Source organism: Opisthocomus hoazin, chromosome 1 (assembly GCF_030867145.1).
Source record: "Opisthocomus hoazin isolate bOpiHoa1 chromosome 1, bOpiHoa1.hap1, whole genome shotgun sequence".
NCBI lineage: Eukaryota > Metazoa > Chordata > Aves > Opisthocomiformes > Opisthocomidae > Opisthocomus > Opisthocomus hoazin.
In genome coordinates, this window is record NC_134414.1 from 111,228,363 (window position 1) to 111,254,724 (window position 26,362).

Genomic DNA, 26,362 nt, shown 5'->3' on the forward strand with positions numbered 1-26,362 from the left:
TGCTGGAGGGTAGTAAGGCTCTGCAGAGGGATCTGGACAGACTGGATCGATGGGCCGAGGCCAACTGTATGAGGTTCAACAAGGCCAAGTGCCGGGTCGTGCACTTGGGTCACAACAACCCCATGCCATGATACAGGCTTGGGGAGGAGTGGCTGGAAAGCTGCCTGATGGAAAAGGACCTGGGAGTGCTGGTCAACAGCCAGCTGAACATGAGCCAGCAGTGTGCCCAGGTGGCCAAGAAGGCCAACGGCATCCTGGCTTGTATCAGGAATAGTGTGGCCAGGAGGAGCAGGGAGGTGATGGTGCCCCTGTACTCGGCACTGGTGAGACCGCACCTGTAGTACTGTGTTCGGTTTTGGGCCCCTCACTACAAGAAGGACATTGAGGTGCTGGAGCATGTCCAGAGAAGGGCAGCGAGGCTGGTGAGGGGTCTGGAGAACAACTCTGATGAGGAGCGGCTGAGGGAACTGGGGCTGTTTAGTCTGGAGAAGAGGAGGCTGAGGGGGGACCTTATTGCTCTCTATAACTGCCTGAAAGGAGGTTGTAGTGAGGCAGGTGTTGGCCTCTTCTCCCAAGTAACTAGCAATAGGACGAGAGGCAATGGCCTGAAGGTGCATCAGGGGAGGTTTAGATTGGATATTAGGAAAAATTTCTTTACTGAAGAGTGGTCAGGCATTGGAACAGGCTGCCCAGGGAGGTGGTGGAGTCCCCATCCCTGGAGGTGTTCAAAAAACGTGTAGATGTGGCACTTCAGGGCATGGTTTAGTAGGCATGGTGTTGTTGGGTGGGTGGTTGGACTTGATGATCTTAGAGGTCTTTTCCAACCTATGATTCTATGATTAATGTCAGGCTGATGTTTTTCGCCTTATGTCACTGGGAGATGTTATCACTGAATTTGTGCTGAGGAAGGTGTGACTTGTTTATGAAGCCCTGCGGGAAAGCTGTGGCTCTTGACCTTTGTCTCTGTATGGAGCAAGGGAGGTGACTCTCTGCTGGCCAGGATTTAAGTAAGGGAGCAATTTTGATTTCTGCTGATATTGTTGCAGCATTGTGAATGTTGCAGAGCTGCACCCGAGGCATCCAGGCTTCAGGTGATTCTTCCAGCGCGTGACCGAAGCAAGCAGGAGTGCTGCTCCCCCGTCATGTGCAATTGTGTGGGATTTTTTTTCTGCTCTCCTTCAGCACAGTAGGCGACAAGAAAAATCAGTCTCTCTTGGCGTACAACAAAGAACAGGCAATTTCAGCTTAGTGCTTCCTGGCGACATAGCAGTCAATCAGGTCTCATTTAAAGGAGAGCAGCGAGGTCAGCACAGCAGCCTGGCAGAAAACACTTGGCAGCTTCTTTGCACACCCATCAGCAGATGCAGGGGCTTCAGCAGCAGAAGGCTGACCTGCCTCGTCTAGCGTATAATGCTGCCCTTTAGCAATTGGTTTTGCTTTCTCTAATTCAGCTGGATTTCTTTAAATTGTTAGGAAAGAATTTAAGCAGTGCTGCTTGACGTGACATTTTTAACTCTGTTTACAATCTGGAGTTGCAAGCGAGAGACCGTATGCTGGTTTCCCAGCAAGAGAAAAGTAGCCTGATATTTGTATGGTAACTCTTAGATTTATTGATCTAGCGTGGGGTTTTTTTCCTGAAGATTTTTATGTCTAAAGGACTTTAAGTCCGTGCAGTAGCAGCTACCATCTATTCGAAGGCAAGGAAGATTAACCCTGATTGCTAGACCTACCAGCTGTAAATTTTGATATTAGTAGCATATATTAGATTAATTGGGCTTTTTTCACTCTCAGTAGCTTTGCCTCGCTTTCTTCTTTGAAAGGTTATTATGTTTCTTTTAAAGTACTAGTTCCTTGTTCTTCATTTGCTTCAAGACTATGCAGTATGCTTTAGTTGGAAAGTGATAATGTGTAGTTGTATTGTCTGTTAAGAAAACAACTATATGTAAGTAGTACACTTTATGACAAATCTGCTGGTTGTTTTGTAATGAGATCTGCATTAAGAATGATAATCTCTATCTTATGAGGAAGAGCTGATAAAATTAACCTAATGGATTTGCATTAAAATAACCGGTAACTTTTAATTAGACATCATAATTTAAAGCACAGCTATTCCACCATAATATAATACTTCAAGATATGTTGCAATTAGAGAAAATCCTTTTTATGATCTAGTAATCTTGTTGATGGAAAAGCAGTACATTATTACCATTTGGGGTCAAGGGCAAAGGTACTGAAATACTAAACACAGCAATAGTGTTGTTTCACGTAAGGTTGGAGGGTGGAAAGTGGTTCATTTGAAGTATATATCCTGCCAGAAGAAATCCCCCAGAGAATCTGTTTCGCTAGAGAAAATGCCGTTTTACCATATTGAAGCAAAACAAGAGATTCAATTAATTATTGCTGTGTGAAAAGACTGGAATGCACTTTGGGGCTAATCCTCATATTCACTGTCTTGCCACGTTAGCGTAATCGTGATGTTATATGGCAACTATACGTTTTTTAAAACATACATAAATGCATGACATTTTATTGATCTACATTTAAAATCATGTTGGGATTTTTGTCTGGGCTCTGGCCTATTGGTAGTAATTATATGTCACCTTGGTTCAAAATGTGGGTATGTTATACCCGTGTAGATAGAAAATGTGTTTTCGTATATTTGTCTCACTTCACAAAAGTAAATCTTTGTATTCTAGCTAAGTATACAATTATTTTTTTTTGTATTCCAAATATCCCCCTCCAGTAGCTTAAGAATAAACACTAAATAGAGAAATTCAATCTTAATTGTGCAGGATGGAAATTAAAATTTTAGGGTATTTAACAGTTTTAGAAGAGCTGTTCTTCAGTACTACATTTATAACTCATCGTTTTGCTTTTTTCTTTAGCTTGCTCTGTAGAAAGTATTTTAGCGATTGTATAGCTTGTGCACCAACTTTATTCCTAGAGTATGTGCCAGCTTCACAGCTGTCTCCTCCTAATTCCAAAAACCTCTTCTGAAATTAGCTTTTGTCTTTGAATACTCAAACTAAAATTTGGCTGCTTCTTCTAACCGTATGTTCAGAATGAGGAAGTTTTTTTTCAATGAAATTATCTTTAAATATTCCCATTTGATTAGTTCATTGAGCAGAACATTATTGTGCCTTTTTGGAACACGAACAGTATAACTAAAAGACAAACGGAGTGCATTTACTCTTTAACTTGGCTCATTTTTCTCAGCTAGTTAAAAAATGGAGACTAATATAGATACATGTGTATCAATATCCTCAAACTATCGCTGTCAGTTCTTGAAGATGCAGAAGCTAAAATTACTCCAACTGTAATATTATATATACTAGCACACAGTAAAGAGGAGCGCATACCTCATGATGTGTATTTGAGAGGTTTGTTCCTTTGGCCTCTCTTGCGTTAATGGATTGCTCTGTCCTTTAGTTAAATATAAATGGTGACATACAAGATTGTGATCCCGTATACTTAAGCAGCTAAATGCAGTACTTGTTTGGGTCCAGAATGATAATGATACACAGTTTGAACTGACAGCAACATAAACAAAGCAAACGGGTACCAGTGCTACTGAGCTGGTTTACACCACCAGTATGATTTATTTGTATATACTTGACAATATGAACTTCAAACTTGGAAGGGCTGGTAGTATAGAAGGAGTCTGAAATGCACTATTTTTTCTGTTACTGTGGCTAAATTGAAGAAATTGTAATATTTGTAAGACAACATGATGGTATCATTCTAATGTAGCATTAAGGTAAAGAAATTTTTCGGAATTGCAAACTAAACATGGGACCCAACTTCCAGGACAGGTTGGAGATGGTAGTCTGACTCCTCCTTTTTGTTCTTTTTTTCTTAAATTCTCTTGAAATTTGATTTCTTGTTTAAAGTTTGAAACTTACTGTGCCAGCATTTAAATGAGCTTAGTCCTTATGCTCAAGTAAATAAATTCAAATCCTGAAGAAAATAGTGAGTAATCTTGATGTTCACAGCGATAGAAGCATGTAAATATAGTTTCCCCCCCCCATTAGAAGTTTAAATTTTATTTCAGATTACTCAGTTGAAAATGTTGGTGTTCACAGAGTAAGTGTTAGTCCCATGTGGAAAAAAAAAGCATGGAGTTGAGATTTTGAAATAAAGCAATTATAACTTCACTTTGATTTAAAAAGTTTTCTCCATGGAAGAGAAAAAAAAACAATTTATATGGTAATGAAAAACTTTAAAATGTCATTCAGAACTATATTTTGTATTTCTGTTTGTAAGAACTGATCATCAAAAGTATCTAAAGTGTTTGCAGATAAATTCGAAGTAGGTCTACTAACAGTGTGTTCGTAAAGGAGTGTTTATGGAAGTACTTTGTGTAAAGCCACTATAAATGAATGTCCACATACTTGAAAACTGTGTGTTCCTAGGATGCTGAAGCCTGTGCTTTTCAAAGGAAAAATAATGCAGTCAGTACCAATGTTTAGTGTAACTAATTTGTTTTCAGTATATCACTTCACGTAACAATTTAAAAGCAAAATAAAAAGCTTTGCCACAGCATAGTCCTTCAAGGAATGATCTGCCTGCTTGGTAGGAAACAACTCTTTTTGCATCGAGAGGCTGGAATAACTAGAAGAAGCTCAGAATGAGGGAAGTTGAACTAAATTTTCCTGACTATCTCAAAAACAATTTGCCAAATTTAACATTCCAGAGAGTTAAGGTATTGGCAGCTGTAATCTCTGGTTTAAGGCACAGAGAAGATGAGAGAAATTTTACTGTTGAAGAAGGATGATGTGAAAACTGTAGGCGTCTGAAAACAGAGTTAGAATTTAGACAGTTTTTGAACCTGGGTTGTGTCAAAGGCTTGTCCTCTTTAATTGTATCCCGTGTCATGGAGCCCAAGGCTAAAATGCATCTTTGGAGGGGGAAGAGTGAGCGAGTTCCTTAAAGCAAAGCAAAGCTCACTGGTAATGCTGTACTTGGTACAAATGATTTGTGATATCAAGTAAAATTGAATTATACAGTGGCAAAAAGTAATTCATCTTCTAATCAATTTTCAGCAACAAGATTAACACATGAAGCAGAGAGAGCTTTTGATTTTTTTTTGATGAATCATATGACAGTGTATGCCACCTGCCCGCTGCTAATATCTGTGAAAATACCATAGTTCATCCTTCATAGGCATTAATTGCTACACTCGGTAGCAGTGAAAGGGGAAATGGTAGTTGGATTAGTAGCCCAAGAAAACCTGTTGAATTTCCCATCTTTGTACTTCATTTCCCCAACTTCTTGATTGCAGTGTTACAGCTGAGAATCAAATGTGGCTTTTTTACATGAAGACAAGTGATGGGGATATGGAGAGGCATGAGAGGAGCAGCTGGCCCACCAATAGGAGCAACAGGACCATTTCCCAGGGGTTGAAGCTGGTTTAAAAATGTACATTTGCCTCAAAGCAGGGGTGAAGGAACACTGCTCTGAGCCCTCCACAGAGAAAAGGCAGTGGTGGAGCAGCAACACATGTCCCTCAAACAGAGCGATCATAAAACAGTAACCCAGAGTGTTTTTCCCCCTCTCGTTTATTTTCAGTTAGGTCATAAAGCGTTTGTGCAGTGGACCACTTCTGTCTGTGATGAAATAATTACCGTTTAGGCCTTACCAGTAGCAGCACGGTCAGCTGCGAAGGCTGGAGGAAAGGATGTCCCTCCACTGCCCTGCAGCGTCACCACCTGCCTCGTGGGAGGTGACAGATCAGGCAGGAGGCCGGTCCCTGGCCACGACGCTGGGCTGCAGTGCTTTGGGCTTGCCCTTTTTAATGTGCTGCCCTGTGGTTTCCTGAATGCTGGGCCAAGTGCATCTTCATGTGTATGAATGATTTCAGTTTCTGAAGAGCCAATTCCTTGTTATCACTGGCGTTGGTTATCTGATGGACAGTTGCCCTCACTTTTGCACATTGTTTGCACATGCAAAAAAATCTCTGCTGCTATTTCAGTGAAAGAGGTACCTACAGGAAATTTCAGATTGAATCTGCAAACTATTTCTATCCTGATAACGCTTAACAGTGCGCAATAAAATAAACTTTATAGCAGAACTAGTATTCTGAGGGGAACCCAGAAGACGCTTATTGTGTGGGTGGAGGTCAGCCCATCGTCAACTTTATCTAAGAAGGACTGAGTTGTTGAGACCTTTGTGGGTTTTGAAATGACATTTCCTGTCAGCAAAAATTCTCTTGGTTATACCTGTCTCTTCAATGTCAAGAGTCACTATTCATTTTTAAATGACATGTGGCAGCTCTTCCAAGTCTGTGCGAAGTTAGCTTTGTGTGAAGATTTGACTGTGTAATTGGACGACGGGGCTAGATTTTATTTTAAATACATCGGAAGAATCACTTGTATACTAAATGGGGTATATAATTAGTCATACACTAGTATACAATTAATTGTAATTAATGTGCTTTACAATTAAATACACTTATTTTGTTTTTTTTCTTAAAGTAAAAAAACTAATGTGCCTTCACCCCCTGCTATTCTTTTCCCCCTAATTGCTTGGTACAGAACTGCAACGCTTGTAGCGCATCCTTGATGATCGCATAGGTGGATCTGTTTCTCTTAGACCAAGTGGATGCTTCCTAAAATATATTCTTGACATTACTTATAGGTACTGTATGTTAATATTAAACACATGTAAAATTGTCTCTGTTATATATTTAAGGAAACGTAGGTAGACACTGACTACTGATAACTGAATATAAAAATATATTTATAAATAGCAATGCTCCCTGGAGGAGTGAAGTGATGGGTCAGGACAGAGTCTGAAAGATGGGATTCTTTGTAGCCAGCATCTGAGAGATGATGAGCGTGAGGGGGATTTTCAGTGCTAATGCACTGGTTTTTTTCATACTCTCAACCCTTAGGGATCTGCCTTCCGCAAAATTCAAATACATGCAGAGAATTTAGAAGCCTCCAGTTGAACGTACCAGTTTGTCTGCCGATGTGGTGCGTGGGATGAAAGCAAATGAGGGGCGTATTGGTGTTTAATGTTATGTAGATTTGAAATGACTTACATAGCATGTTGAAAGATAAAACTGGTTTTGTCTGTTTGGAACATTGTTGGTAAAGGGCTATATGTTTACATATGTAATTGGCTGAATTCCAAATTGCGGGCACAATTTGCTTTGTCTTCCTTCAATTCGTGTGGTTTGGTTCTTCCCTCAGGTTTTTATGTGTTGCAGAGTGTAGGCAGAGACACTGGCAGCTCACGGTGAACACAAACACAAACCGCTTTAATTTTGTCCCGTATATATTCACTGGGGATGAGATTTCCTCCCATGGATGGGCTAAAGCTACGTCAGTAATTTTGTATATGTGAGCCCTCGAACTGTGAATTGTAAACCCTGTGCCGGGCAGCTTGCAAGAGGGAGTTTCTTTGGCAGTGACTATATATAAATAGGTGTCTGAAGAGAATTTGTTTTTCTCTATAACTCATAAATATTTTTATTTTGTTTTTACTTTTGTATAATAATGGGAAATCTCAGTTGGGGGGAGGGGGGATGTGTAGCTAAAAACCAGCAATAAAAACAGGTGGCACCTTCTGCTTTCGGATGTTCCCCTTGGAGACAGGTACGGAGCGGGCTGCTTGGGCCGGGGGCCGCCGGCAGGCCCCGCGGGCGGGTGGGCACTGGGGGGTGCCTGTGCCCCTCTGGGCTGGAAGTAGACAGAACTTCACGCTCATACCATTGCCGCCATGCTGGAGCTGGTTTCAGAGCAGCACCCCTCAGTGTGTGCGGATGAAGTAGCTAAAAAAAGTAAAAGCATAGGCAGGCTCAGGAGACTTAGTGGCACGAATGTGAGTCAGTTCAGAATCTACCTTCATTGTCTCGAGGGTGGTTTTCCAGGGAAGGGTTTCCCGTTCCCCGAAACACCTTCTTGGTGCATCTCCTTCCTCACTTGCGTGCGTGGGCATTGAGAGGTACCTTGTTAAGAAACCGAGCCAATGCCATTTACATGCTAAATGTGGTTCCTCCGGGTCTCCCATGACTAGAGGTGTGCTCTGAGCAAGCCGAGACGGGTCCCTGCCGCGCGATGATCTCCCGCTGGTACTTTGACGTGGCCGAAGGAAAGTGCGCGCCCTTCTTTTACGGCGGCTGCGGCGGGAACCGGAACAACTTTGACTCGGAGGAGTACTGCATGGCGGTCTGTGGCAGCGTCAGTAAGTGCCCCTCAGCACACTTCCCTCACTCCCGCCGCTCGGGAGCGGGCCGGGGCTCTCACTAACCCCCAGTCGCGGTCTGTCCAGCATCTCTGCTCACCCCTCGATCCTCCTTAGCCTCTCGCTAACCCAGCATGGTAACGGGCGACTTCGTGGTGCTGTAGACGGGGGTCTGCAAGTAGGTAGCTAAAAGTCTAACCCCTTCCTTAGATGAGGCCTTCGCACTCACCTTCTCTTCACTTCTCTGTCAAAGTGTACTGACGTTTTGTGTGTCTCTGTATGTGCATGTACACTGCATGTGCAGGGAAAAGCATAAACTTTAGCGAAGCCTCAGGTAAGTTGAAGAACAGCTCATAGTTTGTGTAGTGTATTTCCATGTATTATTTCTGACCTTTTTTAATCAAAGCAATATAAGCTCGTTATAGTACTAGAATATTCATTTCTAGACTCAGAAGAACTGATTGTTTGTTTGTTTTTAGTTTGACCAAATACTGTGTGTGTTTGCAGTGAAAAGCAGGGGAGAAATGACATCTGATTTTTAGGTTTCCCTGAGGGCCGCAATGCACATGGATGTGATTCACCTCCCACTTACTTTGTTTAACACAGCATTTATTTTAATGATCATTTTCTATGAAGTAAGAGTGTTCACACTGTGATTTTGGTTTGAGAAGGATGGTGCTCTCCAGCACAGGGTATTGAATCAGATGCTGGTTTTATTGGCTGTATTATGGTTCAGGAGCCTCTGGTACACTCCCTTCCCATGTGCCTTGCCTGCAGAGTATTGGCTGCTATTCACATCTGAAACGTTGAAGAGTACGTATCTCGCTGTTCTGCCTGCTTACAGGGCATGGAGGAGCCGAAGGGAACAGCCCTAATGTGATGCTTTTAGTAAAATTTTTTCCAAACTGCACCTCAGAATACTTGCAATAAGTAGAAGGCTTAAAAATGCACACAAACACATGCAGAGCCCTAGCAAGGTGTGCTCTGTGTGTTGTGAAGCAGAGGAGCTGACCTGTATTTTACTGGAGCGGCAGCAAGAGCAGTCATGGAGGCAGGATTGCTGCTCTGGTGCTCCAGCTGCATTTCATCTCGGCGTCTTTTGGAGCTGTTTGTGGCAAAGCTCTGTGGAGGGAGATGGAGAAAGACTACTGCAAGGCCAGTGAGGAGGACACCTCAAGGACAGCGGTCAGCTTCTGCAACAAGATGGAAGATGTAGTGCGGAGAGAGAGGAACTATGCAGTAGATTGGAGTGAGATCTAAAATATATTTGCTAAAGGAATGACATTCTGAACCATTAAGTTCCTGTGTTAAGTAAGGCATTTCTAGAGATGCAAAACGTGATTTGTATCTGTGTGCCCCATGACAGGCAAGAAAAAGTGGGACTTTGTAACAAGTTAAATAAGAACAGTAGTAGAAAAAAAGATAATTTTTAATAAGTGGTATTTATGCAGTGAAAAATGCAGGATATGTGATACGAGCAGTTGATACTGTAGACATGGAAGGAGGAAAGAAAATTAAACTTGAAGATAGCTGGCTCAGGCAGATTAAAGGCATAGAAAAAAATCTTTGCAGTGAGAGAGATGTTGAACAATAACCTTAGAAAAGGCACTCAAGCTTTTCTCAATTAGTTTCAGGTAGCCAAGATGAGGCTTTGTTTATTCTCTACTATTATGGCCAGCAGAGAATTTGTAAAGGATGATTACCTTTCTCAGTCACGTGTTCGCTGAGCGTCATGCTTCAGTGGTGACTGGATTCCAGACAAGATCATGGCCATCAAAGCCAGTAGTGGAAAATAGCTGAGAAACTGAACCTTTTGCTATTTGCATCTGGAAGTAGGCCCAGTTAGCAAGGGAAGAATGATGGGACTGAACGTGATTTACCTGTGCAGAGCATTGGATACTTGGGGCGTTTGCCTTGGTCTGTAAGTGGCAAATGAAAGTTGCCTACCTCTGATACTGCACCTCTTGTGGCAGTGTCTGTTCCTTTCCCCAGAAATTTAAAGAAAAAAGAGGGTGGGCTTCATCCTTACACTTCAAGTCCAACAAGGTGGATTGAATGAAAAATAGTTATTGGCTTTTTGTGCTGTGGATTTTGTTTTCATGGGCAGTAGAAGAGTTTCTTAAAAGCTACATGCACTGGTTCTTGCTTGAAATAGCCATCCTTTTCACATACCTGATAGGGATTAAGAATTATTACTGCCTTTGTCAGCATTACTAAAAATCCAGAATATTTCTGTGAATGCTGGACAACAGCATAAATGAGGTCTTGCAGTAATCTTCACTCTTGCAATATTGCAGTTTTGTTAAAGGTCTGCTTTTTACAGATTCGTTTTGGCTGCTGCCCTTCAAGCTGAGCCGTATGGATGCATTTCTCTGCCCAAATTCTGCAGTGGACTGTGCAGACTCAAATGTCTCCTGACATCATGCATCTTGCATGCAGGGCTGTGGTTACTCACCCAGCACTTCAAATGTGAGAGTTTCATTTCTGGCTTCATAGTGCTGCAGGATATTCAGACGAGCCCAGGCGATTCTTCTGCATCTTAAGGAAACTGGTGTTTTGTGAGGTGTTTTTTTCTTAGGTTCGGTTCAATAAAATAATACCAAGAGTGTTATCATTTGTGTTCTTTTCATAGGTATCTTGGTTTACTTTGGGACTCCCAGTTTGGGGTCATTTTGTCTTTAAGGAAAATGGAGTTAGGTTGACTACTGCATGGCTTAATTTGCACAACTGGCAGTGAGGTAAAATAGAGTGGGTCTTGTCTTCTAAAGTAGATCTCACAGAGGACTTTTTCCTGATTTTCTTCAGAAGCTTCTCAAAAACATTGCAGTCTATTTGGTACACTTTCCAAGCTACTTTAGCTATCTTTTTGTTCCTGTATTTTCATGTTATGTCAAAGTATTCCATACAGTGATCTATGCACTTATTTCTGTTCCTAAAATACTTTGCTTTCCTCTGGTTTTGTCTGCTCTTTCAGTGTTGCCATATTGCTTCTCCTTATTCCTCATCATTTTGCTGGATAGAAATGGTAATGAAAATTATTAGAAGTGCTGTGTACCACACATTTCATCACCTAAATGAGATCTTTTCTTTGGAACTGATCCAGTGTTGCTGAAAGAGTTTTTTTACATGGTTATAGCAAGCTTTGGATCAGGCAAATGCCACCTCCACTCCAATCCCACAAAAGAAAAGGGAAAAAAAAACACCAGTGGAGAAGAGTTCCCATTTGGCTACCCCTCTTCTGTTCTGCTTCGGTTTGGTTTTTCCCCCCCTGTGTGACCCTTAACTTAATCTTTGTATTTGATCTTTGTCCGTCTGTGCCCCTCCCCCCCCCCCCCCCCCCCCACTTATTTATTCCATTTCATTCTTTGTTCCTTTTCTCTCCAGTGGTCACATTTTTATTGCTCCCTTGTGTTCTGTAAAAATCCAGTGAGCCTCTCTTAGGTGGGACACAAGATAGACACTAAAAGCACATCTTCCCTTTGTCTAGGTGTAGTCTGTTTTGCGGGATAAACTAGTTTGATTTTACAGAGCGGAATATGAAACAGTGGGTCGTGACTGGGTTTCTCTTGGGTAGTAGGCAAAGGGTGAAATAGTGGGATGTGAGTTTATTTTTCTCGTAACGTGTTGAAATTGGACTGAACCAAAACCTGAGGATGTTCTGTTGTCACAAATACTCATATGATAGAAATACTGAATATGAATACTGAATACTGATATCCTGAACACATTGTCTACAGAAAAAGAATTCGTGGTTTATTCTGCTTTCTTGCTGAAGTCTCTTCACCTTGATCTGAAAAGGTAGGTCTGTGCTGTCATGCAAAGCCTTAGACTCTCTGCTATCAACAAATTTGACTGATGCTCTGAGGTCTGACAAAAATTATTGGTCTGTTGGGTAGGAGCTACTACTGTCAAATTTCTTCATCATCCCGCTGCATGGGAATCGGTATGTAATTGCCCTAGTAGAAGGCTTTAAGGATCATGTTACCAGTTCCTTCAGCATGCCAGACCCACATGCTTTCTCTCTCTATTGATCTTTATAGGGACGTTCAATACTGCCTACAGTTTCTATTAAGTATAAGGACTCAAACTTCTACTGTGTGACTGGCCATAATGGCTCCTTTGAATTCATTAGCATCTATCAGGTGCTTAATTCAGATTTAATGACCTCAGGATGGGTATGTATTGACAAGAATAAGCAGATGATAAATTGCTGTTATTGAAAGAATGATTTCTGTCTTACTGTCATACTGAAAAGTAATCTATTGTATTAATTTTTTCACTTGTCTCTTAATCGTTGCATGTTAAATATCCTTAAAGCCATAGGAAATACATTTTTTAATAAATACTATTTTGAAATTATGTTAATGTAAGTCTTAACTTGGGGACAAAAGGAGCTTCAAAGCTGGAGAAATTGATTCTCTTAAATGTGCTTAATTTGTCAGCTGTTGCATAGGAGACAGCTCTCCCAGCAGCTCCTGCAGCCGCAGCCTGGTGCGTTGGGAGCGGAGTGGAATTCGTGCCACTGTGCTTTCATTTGTTCTGCATCTAAAGTGGGAGTGAGCTGTACTCTGGTGGCACAGTCAGATTTTGAAAACTTTGACGTATCATTAAGATGACCTTTTATAAATTAGGGTTTTTTACCATTGTACTGAATTCCTATGGCTGATGTGAGAGGCACCCAACAGGGTTCAGCTTAAATGTCAGCACACATGGTTTTATTTTTGATCATTTTAGAGCACGATCATACATTTTAGGTGAATTTAGGTAGTGTTTATTCTCTTCAGTAGGCTAAATTTTGTAAACTTACAAACTTGCTAAATCTCTTGGTGATTTTTAAGTGACAGATACTTTATTTCAGTTTCAAATGGAAGATATGAAAAGAAGGAGACACTCTGAAAGCAACAGTTTCATAATATATGTAGAATTTTACACCCTTTTAAATGTAGATTAAAATACTGCAATAAAGACTAAGACTGATACGGGGGATCCACTCTTGCTGCTCTTCATGTAGGCTAGCTGCAGCTTGCCTACGGATTAGTGTCAGTCTGTCCCTGATAATTGAGGAGATCGGTCTTACTGTGTTTCCAGTTCCGTGCTCTTAAGTGAGGGAAAAATTCATGACCTCTAGCATTTTGCAGTGTCCAGTTTAATTTCTCTTCAGAGGTACTGCAAATAACAGTTTGTACCTTTTGACAGCAAAGGCTTAGAAGATGATAGTCCAGTTGTCAGGAAGTTCCTTTATCCGTTTGTTACTTTTGGGGGTCTTGGCATTTCCCTAGTTATCAGAAAGTAAAATGGTTTTGCAGCTAAATATGCATGCCAACTTCCAGAGCGTGTCTAAGGCCTTAAAGAGCCGCAGTGCATTTGCTGTAAGCAGAATGGTAAAATACACCAAAGTTTTAGTTAGGTAGCACATTTTAATCCATTGTCTTGTTTACTGGGTAGTAGCTCATTTTGTCTGTCCAACTTCAGAGGCTGCTTGAGCTTGAGGGCGGGTGGGCGGCTCAAAGACAGAGAGCAGGCCACGTCTAGAGCACGTTCATCTGGACAGGGTGATGCTGCCCTTTGGCTGCTCGGGAGGTTTATGGGGGAGTTGGCAGGCCTCTGCCAGTAAAAGCAGCAGAGCTGGCAAGTTGCTTCGTGCCAGGAATGCATCTTTTTTTCTTGACAATGTACTTAGTGCTGGAAAATACTCATCGCAGCAACTAGCTACAATGCTAATTTGTCATGGCACTACAGGAGATATAATTTAAAATACATTTTTGCCAACATTTCAAATTCTAAAAAACTGCCTTTATAAGTAGCAATATTGCCAGGAAGCATTTCACATAATAAGTACGAAGTCTTTTATTTGAATGAATAAAAAACCCAAAGTTATTACAAATTCATGAAGCCATCACACTGGGACAACCTGTTGCTTCATCACAAAGGCTCTTTGTATTCAATTGTCTTACTGCTCCCCAAATTAGCAGTAAATGGGACATTACCTCTGAAGACTTTAGTTGAATATGTCCCTCTCCTACCATCTCCAGCATGAATTGCCTGTATCTGCTGGGCTTTATTTTCTCTGTCGTGAAAACTCAGCTGGTGTGTCTTGATGGAGTCGAGGCCAATTTCAAATAGTGTAGGTGAAATCTTAACCGTATTTTTTCAGTTCTTCATTCGTTATGAGTGCTTGACTCTTATCATTCAGTGCCTAGGAGCTGTAGCGGGATGAATTCTAATATAGTCTATTCAAATTGTTAATTTTGACTACCACGTTTAGTAGATGCAAGTGACTAATTTCTGTTTCCATGGTTTCTTCATCTGTATAAATTTGCACTGTATTTCACCCTTCAACCACACATGCAGCCAGTGTTGGACTGGGCCTTTTTAAAAAGCAGTTGGGTAAAGTTTAGGATTCAAAAGGGAAATGATGCAAATGTTTTATATACAAGAGTTAGACTATTGATAATTTCAAGCACTAGGAATTTTATTAATGTAATACTGTATACGCTGTTTTTGCTGTTACTTGTTTTGTTGGGTCTAACCACAGTTCTTTACTCTGTGGAGCTTGATGACTCTTGTTTACAACCTTGGTAAAAGGCACATTCAGGAGAATACTTCTGTCTTGTATTTGTTCACAACAGTCTAATTTGATGTAACAGGTGAAGAATTTAATGGTTTTTTTTCCTCAAACATTTAAATTTATGGTGACTAATCAAAAGAGAATGACCTTGAAGCAGAGTATTGCAAACATGCTTGAGGAAAGTTTGCTTTGGGGACCTCCTCCCAAGCACAAAATGAATTGAAGGACTCTGAAAGGGATGATCTGAGCAATTAATGGCCAAGATGAGTGATGAATGGATATGGACAATGCAAAATTGCATTTGTCAGGGCTGGTGAAAAGGAAGTTGCATTCATGGAGATGCAATGAAAGCATGATTGTCAAGTTCTAGCTGTGCATTATTTTTTAGGAAACGTATCCTTAAGTTCTTACACAGGAGGATTCTTATAGGAGAAAATGTAACTGAAAGCTAGTTTGGGTGGCAAGAATCAACTTTAGTTAAGGCAATAGATCAGGAATAATATTAGTGTGGTATGATTTTTTTTTTCTTTCTCCAAGAAATTTCTTTGAGGGATTTCACTAAACTATCTGTCAAGCTGCCTATTGTTTTGATGCCATGCCAACTATTTAAATTATAACACATTAAAGGAAGACAGGATCAGCCTTTTCAAAGTAAAGTTCAAAAGGGAATGTAACTTATAAATGTGGAATTATCTCAATACACTTAGTCGTATTTTCAGGCCAAGGTTGCTACATTGACCTGTAATTATTCTTTGCATACTAACGCAAGTTATGAAATATTATAGAAACTATACACAGTCTATTATGACAAAGTAGTTTAGCCTTGATGGGTAATAGAAACAACGAGATAACTGTCAAGAAAGGAAAGAACATCCCTCTGGAACACTGGGTTCTCTTTCATGTGTTAACTCTCTTTGTGTCACCTGTACCTGGATTCTCTTTCGATTAAACTAGTAGATGTTTTTAAACAATGTGCTTTCCAATCTGCTTTAGGATCATTCATATAACTTAACAAAATTTTGGAAGCTAAGAGGTGCCTTGAAATTGAGGGTGAAGAAGTCAAGTCTCAGAACTGGTGATTCTTTTTACTGATTCAGATGTGATCCCTGAGCATACAACCACTACTGTTACAGGGAGCTATTTTTCTTAATTCGGTACCAATGTGCATGTTTTGGTTTTTTTTTTCTGACAGAAGAATAGATTTATTTGTGTCTAGTCTGTTAGTCCATGTTTTGTGCTTTCTGAGTCCCCACTATTGTAGTCAGAATTCCTCAGTTATTTTACTTGCAAAGACTTTTTGGGTGTCTTAAGAGATAATTGTCAAAACATGAGGATAAAGCAAAAGTGCAAGATAAAACGCAACTGAATGGTTATGTGATCAGGCTGAGTGATAAATATGTAGTTTAAATGTATGAGCCTTAACATCAGTGGATAACTTAATGAGAGTTGGCATTACTGAGTATCTTTGCTGAAAATTAAGAAGTGGGCAGCTGGAGCTGAGTGACCTGAAGGATGGGAGTTCCAGGCTCTGGTCATGGTTGGCGCAGTTCACTGCTCTGCAGGTAGCTTCCAGGCAGGAGACGTGCTGATGAGCCACGAGGCGAAAGATCTGGCTCCCAGAACTCCTGCCAGTGCAGGGGCGATGCCAACCCTTGGAGCATAGCAGTGCTGTCTCTTTACCCGTCAAAACCCTGAAAAGCTTACGGGGTAAAATACAAAAACTGGGGATATGTCTGGTTTTCATTCTCACGAGGTCTCTTGTGCTGTTGTCTGGGAGGAACTCTGCCCTCTCCTTTGTTCTTTAGTTTTAGACAGAGTTCAGAGAGTGGTCTTGGTCGAAGTGTGTGTGAATAGTAATATAAAAAGGAATGGCACTTTGCCTGCTGGTCCTCCAGCTTACAGTGCTAAGAATGAGATAGTTGTCTCTATAACGCAGTGTATATATATACACTGTGTAAACACACTTATTCTGTGCCCTGGTATTGATCTCTACTAGAAAGCATACCAGTCTGGCACACACGTTTCTCCAAGTAATTAAATTCTATTAAACTTAACTACTTATGTAAAAAGTCATCCTGGTGCATCCTTTTCCCTACATTTAAAATAATGGTAATTTGCTACAACCTTAGACAAACCTTTCCCAGCCTTCATTGGTCTTGTATTGTTCAGTCGACGATTTGTCTTTTTTGTAATAAAAAGGTAATTGTTACTTTCCTTCCCTGTTGTTTAAATTCTGTTCATTGGTTTTGCTACCGTGCTGCAAGTGGAGTAGTTTATTCACAAAAGAATGGGGATATAATCATGTAAAAACAGCTCATTTCACAAGGCAGCAGTAGCAATAATAGAAATCTTTCTTGCTAAAGATATTCTGTAAGTACTTGTGATTGTCAGAAGTGCTATAATTAGTTGTGATCGTAGTCAACAACCGAAGTCTTTGATCTTAATCCTTCATTAATGAGGTAGTTGCATATGTGGCATTCAGAGGCAATGAATGCATCGACTGAATACAACACTGTAGTTGGGTAATGCTCTCATTTCAAATGGTTTCCCACCTTATATGCAACAACCAATGTCATTCAGCAAAGGGGTATCTGCTAATCCTTTCACTTCATATGAGGTCGATGAGTGACTGTTCTTTCGTTGGAGAGGCTGATACAGTTATTTATTTTTATGTGAAATAGTGAGACAGGATCTGGGGACATACTGTTGTATTTTTCTTGCCTTTTTTTTCCCCCTGGTCTACTGATATGTAAGGATTGTAGTGAAATAGCAAAATGTCTAGAGCATAATTTTACTGTATCATTGAACCTGTGTCTCCAGGAAGGTTAGGATTTTAAAGTCTAATAAAAATTTAAAAAAACTGTTTGGGAATTGACAGGTGAAATTAGTGCAAGTGTCATGCATTACTGCATTTTTTCTACAGCTGTCAACACACACTTTTTCATCAGTCTTCATATCATAGTACTCTACTCATAGTAGAATGAGTTACCTTATGAAACAAGCAATGCACAGAGAATGAAACCACCTCCTAAGAGCAAATATGGTCAAAAAATGAGACCAGGCTGCAGATTTTTAAGGAATCTTTTCATGTAACTGACGTCTGACCAAATGTTCCCAATTTTCTATTAGAAACCATGCAAGATACCTCTAGAAACAAAGTATTGAAGTGCAAAGGATAGGTTTTGTGCAAACAGGCATCAAAAATTTTAAAATGTTTCTGCTTTATGCAGAAGAAGGGAGGCTCAGTATTTTTGTAACTCTTTTTTTTTTCTTGGGGGGGGAGGGTAAGCTGTCATTACCGTTATGTTGGAATCACAAGGGGTTTTTTAACATACTGTTGATAATTACAATTTTTTCAATACTGGATGGAGAAGTTGTCATGTAATCATATGTGGGCTTTGTAAATGCAGGGAGCACAATCTTGTAGAGTTGTTTGTTTTTCAGCAGACTAGTTATTTTCTGTCAGAGAAATATTTCTGATTTCAAATTACGTGAATAGATAACCACTCATAGAACAACCGCTTCTGAATTGCAGTTATAACAGAAAACAAAAACATGCGTGATCTTTTCATCTCACCTTTTAGTGTTTTCCTAAACATCTATGCTGAATTTCGTTTTAATCAAAATTATCCCTGTTTTCTAAGAATTTACACAGTGTCCCCGTTTGCAGAGTGAGGTGTGGGCGGTGTGGTAGGAATACCACACCGCCGAATAGCGGTTCCAGGAGTGGTGGGCAGGCTGAGTCCTTCGGGCTGGCATGGCCGCGCTGACGTGCACTGGGCATGGACCAGTGCCAGCAGCAAGCTGGGAGAGAGCGAATGCCACTTTCACCCTTTGCTTTCACTCTTCCACTGGCTGGGTTTCGGAAGGAGATGCTAAAGCAGGATGTTTTCAAGGATGCTTTTGGGTGAATCAGCATTTCTTTGCATAAGTTGTTCAAATACTTATTTGCACTTACTACTGAAAGTGGGTGGCTTATTTCTGGTCTGGATTTCCAGCCTTATTTCTGCCTAGCTTTGGTTTCCAACCATCAGGCCTCAGTTGCTTTTTTCTGACAAAGCTCTTGTCAGAGATCTTTTCTCAGTAGAGATTTTCTAAATCAAATTAGTAGTCTGCTCCTGGGGGATGAATGTAACTGATTGAGTTTCCTACCATGAGACAGGTCTCCCAAGCTCCCGTCAGCCCACACGTCCGTTTCCGAGCCCTCGTTCTATTCGGGAGCGCATAGTGGAGATCTACATGTGGCATTACACCAGCTTTTTGCACAAGGTCAGAGGCAGTAGCTTCCTCCTCCTGCGCGGTGCTGCTCTTCGTTAGCATTACCTTCTTTAGCATGAGCTTGAGAGAGGAGTTTGTGGTTGGATATTACTGTACTGCCCGCGTCCTTTCCCATGCTCCTGGGCGCAGCCTGGCTGTCTCAGGCTTCCAGGTCTGTGGTGGCTAATGCCCAGTCTTTGTCTGGTTTGGTTTTTCTCAGCGTTTGGGAGGGGGTTGGGTGCTCTGATATCCTCGGCACCAGGAACTGAAATCAAGTTTTCGAGTTCTCAGCACCCGCTACAGTGTTCAGAAACCCACCAGTGAGCATCCTGGTGGGAAGTGAGCATATCATCCGAAAATCTGGGCTGTGAAGGCAGCGCGTGTGAGACGGGAGCTTCGGAAAGTCAGACTGTGAATGTACAGGTGGCTTAACTGATCTCAGTGCAAATGCTGGTGACCTTTTTTCCTGTTCAATAAATTAAAGGTTAAATTTGCATAATTTATTGGACAGTTATTTAGATCATCGCTCTTTCCACTCACATTTGTACAGACTTAAGTTCCTTTAACAGAAAGAAAAAAAAAAAGAAAATCTATAAAAGGAGAAGGGTGGCGAAGGGCGCTAGAGCTCGCTCCGATTTGATCCTCCCCTGCTAAACCCTGCTGTGTCTTGCAGTGGCAGCGAGAGGAGGCTGTAGGCAGAGGGGAATCCTCTTCACGCTGATCCTGATGGAACTGTGGAACTCATTTCTGCACCATATTGTGAATGTTAAATCTCGTACAAGTTTTTTTGGGAAAAAAGTAAAATTAGTCATGGAAGGAAAATCCAGCAAGGTTAGTTAAACATTGCAAAAGAGTATTTACTGCTCTTGCCTGGGGGTGTTTGGTGAACCCCAGTCGGAAAACAGGAGCCTAGAAGGGATGGTCTTTACTCGGTCTGACACTCTTGAATTTCTTCCTACTTTGAAATACAATTTTCTTTTCATTTTCTAAATGGTATTAAAATGCACTATACTTAACTGCAGCTTCAGGAAAGATAAAGATTAAATTAATTTGGTGCTTGAGAGATTAGAAGGCAAACATATTTAGGAATACTTCTGAGCATTACAGAATTGTGTTTTCACTCCATCCAAGCTTTGAGTGATTCAGTTTTGGAATTTGCTTACCCTGGTTGTGGCCTTTCCGGCAGGCAGCGCTACACCCCAGCACAAAACACATTGTCATTGAAGATGGGTTGCTATCATTAAGAGTTTAAAAAGAAAGAAATTTTTTATGCGGTTGTAACAGTATTAGAGACTAAACTGTCTCAAGTTGTGGGAGTAACCACTGAAAATACTGAGTTGCATTCTATTTTTGTAATTTTGGTGGCTTGTCCAAGCTTATTTGTTCCTGTCTTTGTTGCAATACTTCAGTAACAAAGTTTACAAGTTTACAAAATGTAAACTTGTAATTAAGTATTTATGAAGGAAATCTAAAAATGGTGGGAGGAATGATAATTTGCCCTGCCTATGGCTTCTCAGCTGGATTTTTTTTTGGTTGCTTGAAGATTTGTTTTGTTTTGTTTTGAGACAAGCAAGGCCTTTCCTTTGGTCCAGTGAGTAACTTACAATAATATCCATTGTACAATTTATACCAACAACAGCCAAAATCATTCATGCCTGTTATAGAGAACATGTAGAGATATCTCAAATGCAGCCAAAGCCAAAGGGTTTCTGTTCATTTCTGGGTTTTTTGTTTGTTTTGCTTTTGGGGTTACATATCTAGGGTAAGATTGGAGGAAAAGTCTGCATTTTGATTTAAGTTTTTTGTCAGATTTGAGAATGTATTTCATTGGGATTAACATGTTGTACTTCTGATTTTTTTTTTTAAGTAATTTAACATAGATGTGTTTATATTTCAAGTTGTTTTGGGGAAAGTAGTCATAAAGAAATACTGGTTATTATTCAGCCTGATCTTCAGATCAAAATCTGCTTCTCTTGAAAACACGGAGGAATGTTTGGGGTGTGGAAGTGTCCTGGGTTTTTCCCTACCTCTGTATTAGTCTGTCTACTAAAATATATTATCTCTGTAAGTGAAGTTAACTATAGTACATGTAGTCAAACTCATTTAAAAAAAAAAATCCTGCAAAACTCTTACAGTCTTTGGTTGTCAGAATTTTTAAACTAACTTTGCAACTGTTGAACAAAATATGACTAGGAAAATTAATTACAGAATAAAATATTTTGAGGCAGCGTAGTTGAAATGAAATAGCTGATCATTATTGGAGAGCTTTTTAAATTGCAGTTACGGCCCTAGCACAGAAACGTTACTCTGATTAATGTAGGGGTATCTGGATGTTATGTTACTGCATAGTGAAGAAACTGTTGCTCACTCTGCTGGATGACCCTCAGTGCAAATCTTTCTTCTACCAGTGTGGTAGGTATTGCCTAGTTATTGGACAGGAATGACTGACAGTTAGTGCATGCTTGCTGATTATTTCCTGCATCCATGAGGGGTTTGCTTAATCAGAGTTGTTACAAATAAAGTAAATACCTGTGAGGCCAAACTGTCACTAAGGGAAGGGTTTGAGGTATTGCATTAGGGTACTGTGGGGTCCATAGGTACTTTAAACCGTATTTGCATTGGCTCTTGTGTGTTACAGTGTGCCTTTTAAAAATAAACTAATACACAAAGCAAGTAACTTTGCAAGGGGCTTTTTGCTTGCTTATGTACTTTAGTCATGGCTAGCCTTTTTTTTCCTTGGTATTTTTCCTTTGGCAGCAGTTTCTAACCTATTTGAATAACACTGTTTTGCTCACACTGAAGAGTTTCTCCTGGATTAGAAAATGGTGCGTGGGGGAAATCCTTGTGTATTTACATATATTTGCTGTGTGTCTCGTGTCCGCCTAAACCACATTTTTATATCCTACTCTGAGGTTAAATGAATGGCTTTATTCTGATGGAAATTAGAACATATGTTTCTTGCTTGGTCCAACTAAATTTTGCCTGTACTAAAATAAAAATTCTGCTTTTCTTCCTCCTCCCTTCCCTTCCCTCCCCTACCCCATAAAATTTTACCTTAGTCCCTACCACAGCCGCTAGCACTCCTGATGCTGTTGACAAATACTTGGAGACACCTGGAGATGAAAATGAGCATGCCCATTTCCAAAAAGCCAAGGAGAGACTTGAAGCTAAACATCGTGAAAGGATGTCTCAGGTAAGGGGACAGATTTCTGTATTTTGAAATATGGGAGGGATTTTTGTCTTGTCAAGTCAGAAGATGCTTGAGGTTCTTCATTTTCTTATTTCCCAACCCTTCAGCCAGCTGTCCTGCCTATTTGCAGTTTTGTAAATACGCCATTTACTACCTTTCTGACTCTATCTCAGAATTCAGCTGGCTGGGATGCACATTGGTGGTTTGGTCGCAGCTGCAGTAAGTGGCTACAGTTACTTGTGCTGGTAAAAATGAAAAAAAAGGTCTTCAAATTTTCTCTTGTCTTTGTGGAAGAATGTTTGGTTTGTGAGATTATTCTTATTTCTAAGTAAAGAACTTGACCGCTGTCTTAGTCATCCTTCCTTCGTAGCAGCTGAGGGAGATTGCTTGTGATTAGCTTCGTTCTCTGTGCGCACATGGCCGTGCCCTGGGGTAACAAAAGATTGCACATATTCATCTAATGGTCTCGAGCCTCAAGGTAACATGAAATACATCTAAAGCTGAAGAAAAGAGGAAAAATTAGTGCCTTTGAACTGAACCAAATTCCCACTGAATCAACCCTTTTTTTCCTTTAACCAAAAAGATGTGTGTAGCCTGAAACTGCACAGTTTTTAATCCTATTGAACACTGAGAGATGAGCTATCCACTCTCTCAGAAATAGGGTGTATAATAGCAATGCCAATAAAAAATTGTCACAGTTCTGCTCTAATAACAATAAAGAAAAAATATAAGAGGCTTACAGGAAAGCCTGCGGTGCTTTTTTTTTTTTTCCAGGATGAAAGAACCACAAGAATGAATGTAGCACAATTCAGATGCACTGCATGTATCCGTGCAGCTATTTTACTGTGATTTTTCGTTGTAACTTTCTTCCTGGGTTGCATTTTCAGTGTTTCTGTGTATTACTGACACGTTAACCTTCCGCTGGGTGCTGAAATGTTTGAGCAGGCCCAGAATTAAGCCGTTGGAGTAAGTCCCCATCTGCTGGTACTGCAGCCATGCCTGGCACTGTTCTGATAAAGCGGGCAGGGTGTCTTACCTGAAAGCATCATCTGATCGGTGCAAAGTGCGTGCCGAGAACGAGACGCTGAGCAGGTGGAGGGGTACGTGCTCTGCGTCGGCCCCACCTGGGAAGCGTCGTAGCACAGACAGGCTGCCCCCGCTCCTCAGATAGAGAAAATAGAGAAACACACATTTAATGTGTGTTTTAAAGCATTATCATTCCCTTTCCTCTGGAAGATTAACAACTTCATTAAAACGGCATGAGCGTGTCGGGAGCTGTGGGGTGGGCGAAAGGCATTGTGCGTGCGCCCTGTTCGGCTGGGGAGAGAGGTCCTGCGCCGCACGGGCACGCAGGGGGTTGGCGGGCGGGTGGGTGCCGTGGTCATCACCGCGCTGTGCCTGCGCCTCTCTTCAACCCGACATCTTTAACGAGCAGGGAAGGGCAGGTTTCCCTGGAATACTCGTCAAGAGTCTCACCGCGGTTTCCGGTTTGTCTCCGAAATGCCATACGCAGTGTCAAGGTTAAGCTGAGTAATTTAGGGCAGTGTTTGGGTGAACTGTGTGTTTTCTGTTTTCTACAATGCTGATGGTTTGTGGAAAACAGCTAACTGAATGCGCAGGCACCCAGAAAACGTCGTACAGAGAGACCGGACGACATCAGTGCTTGAGGCCAGCAAAATTAACCAACTGGGAAAAGCGCTGAACTGTAGCATCCGAAAACTTCTGGGTAAATGCACTGCGCATTTTACCATGTGCATTTGGGGCAGCCTCATAAATGAAGGCTGTGGTTCAAGGGTTTGACTGAAGATCACGATGGTGCTGCCGCGTGCTCTGCCCTCGTTAGCACGTTCCCAGCCATCCTTTCTGTCAGTGCTAATGAGCGTACAGCTGCGGGGTGAGGCAGGTCAGCTCCCTCATCTCACTGCAATGTCACTCTTCCAAAAAAAGTAAAATAACCAACTCTGGCCAGCTCAGCAAGCTAAATCAGACCTGGGAAACAGCAGCACGATAGGTACATCAAGAAAGAAAGATCTTTGATCTTTAATTTGCTTAAGCTGCTTATGAAATCACAGCTTAAAGTGCATATGCCTTGAAGTACACAGAACCCCTGGAGAGCTTTGAAGAGAGTTAACAAGTTTTTAAACATTAGTTTTCCCTTCTGTGAGTAAGGTCTTGTACAGTATTGAACTAGGCTTTCCCAGTTAACATTCAAATGTTTAAAAAATATAAGATGTTATGGAGAAGTGGAAAAGCCAGCTAGTTGACCCTTCTCTGTTTCCTTACATGAACTGTGATATGTCTGCGTCCCATACCACTGGTCTCCTTTTCTGACAATTTATTTAAAAATAGCTTTTTACATTTTCCTTAAAATCAGATATATTCTTAATACATGTTTAGCTAAAAATTAATTTGAAGCTGTTACTACTTCTGTTAAAAACAAAGCTGAATAAATTACCTCAGTAAGCTTTCGCTGTCAATGTTTTTCTCTAAAAATAAAACAAGTCATCAGGTGAGAGTAAACTAGCTAAGTCCTCCAGCTGCACCTTACCTACTTTTTTTTTACTCAAAGTCTAGTTCTTTCAAAGCTGAGAAATGGGGGCTATAAAGCAGCAGAAATGCCCATTTTTCTTCTATTAAAAAGAGAGGAAATGATCAGTGGTTTTAGGAAAATTATCAAATAATTCTCTAAGTTTGATAATTGTCATAATCTGAAATAAATTTGTTCACAAAATACAGATATTTCATAAAGCAGGTAGTTTTAAAACAGTGTTTGATTTGATGCACACCTTACTTTGCAACAGCCAATTAACTAATAAAAAATAAATCAGGTGCATTCTAGTTCACATATAAAATGTAATCGTCTGTGGAATAGGGAAGTTTATTAAACTGAAACATTTTAATCAAAACATGTAACCAGAGCGAATGCAGATATTCTGGATATCCTTTCTGAGGTTTTCCTTTGTTGCCATGAAATTCTGACAACCTATGTTTCTTTTTCTCTTGCGTAAAGGTATTCACACAGGCAGAGACCCAGCTTCTGTCTGTGGTTGTGTCTGTTCATAGTTCATAGCTCCTAAAAGACTCTCTTACTAGGGGAGTCTGCGCTCTTTAGTACAATGACCTGATGCAGCTCTGGTTCAGACGGTTTCAATGATCCCTTCTACTCTTAAATGTCTGTCCCTTTAGGCTACAGACAATGGAAGTTTTTTCTGCCTTTACATCTTGTATGGCACCTGGAGCAACAAGGCTCATAAACTTTCCTGGGCACTACTGTAAAGAGAGTTACATTAGCATATGATTTTAAGCTTTTGCCAGGAATTATTAACACACCTCCAAATAACAGTAAAACAACATTCCCATGCAGTGCATGTGTAACCTTTAAATGTTTGCTTATTCTCTGACGTATAGCAGGGAGAGATCATGCTAACTGGTTGCGGGAAGCTGTGGTTCTTGTTTCCTGTTGTGATACAGTTCCCCTTTTCCCCTTTCCAGTTTGTTAACTCGTATACATATCCCTGATTTAAGTAGCTGTTGCTACATGGCCTGGTGGAACCAAATATTGAACCTTACTCAAGGGAGCAGTATATTTGTATGTTTCTCTCCTCAAACATCTTGTGGCATCCTCATGTCTTACATTTACTCTTTGGCTGTTTACAACATTTTAGGAATCATAGCATGTACAGTACTTATCATAAGAACTTCATGATACCTTGTCTCCCAGAATAGCCTCGCTTCTCGGAAGTTCATTTCCAAGGCAGGCATCTGAAAATACTGCAGTCCTCAACCAGGCTGAACAGGGCTGGTGTTATATTCAATGTTTTTTTGGGATCATTGCATGCCATTAGTTCCAACATCCTGGAGAGGTCATCAGCTGATTTTTAGTGCCAGTGGTGCTATAGAATGGTTTGGGTTGGAAGGGACCTTAAAGATCATCTGGTTCCAACCACCCTGCCATGGGCACAGACATCTTCCCCTAGACCAGGTTGCTCAAAGCCCCATCCAACCTGGCCTTGAACACTCACAGGGAGGGAGCAGCCACAGATTCTCTGGGCAACCTGTGACAGTGCCTCACCACCCTCACAGTAAAGAATTTCTTCCTAATATCTAATCTAAATCTACCCTTTTTCAGTTTAAAACCATTACCCCTTGTCCTATCACTA

At 40.8% G+C, this 26,362-nt stretch overlaps 1 protein-coding gene across 3 annotated transcripts in view; it reads left to right on the forward strand.

Moving 5' to 3' along the window:
* Window positions 1-26,362, forward strand: part of APP (amyloid beta precursor protein) — a 229,063-nt gene that overhangs the window by 131,597 nt on the left and 71,104 nt on the right. For 2 of the 3 annotated variants that reach the window (XM_075433354.1, XM_075433362.1), the window contains exons 7-8: window positions 8,020-8,187; window positions 22,072-22,205. In XM_075433354.1, coding sequence (XP_075289469.1) covers window positions 8,020-8,187; window positions 22,072-22,205 — 302 coding nt within the window. The remainder of the gene's footprint in view (window positions 1-8,019; window positions 8,188-22,071; window positions 22,206-26,362) is intronic. The other variant, XM_075433368.1, reaches the window with a different exon arrangement.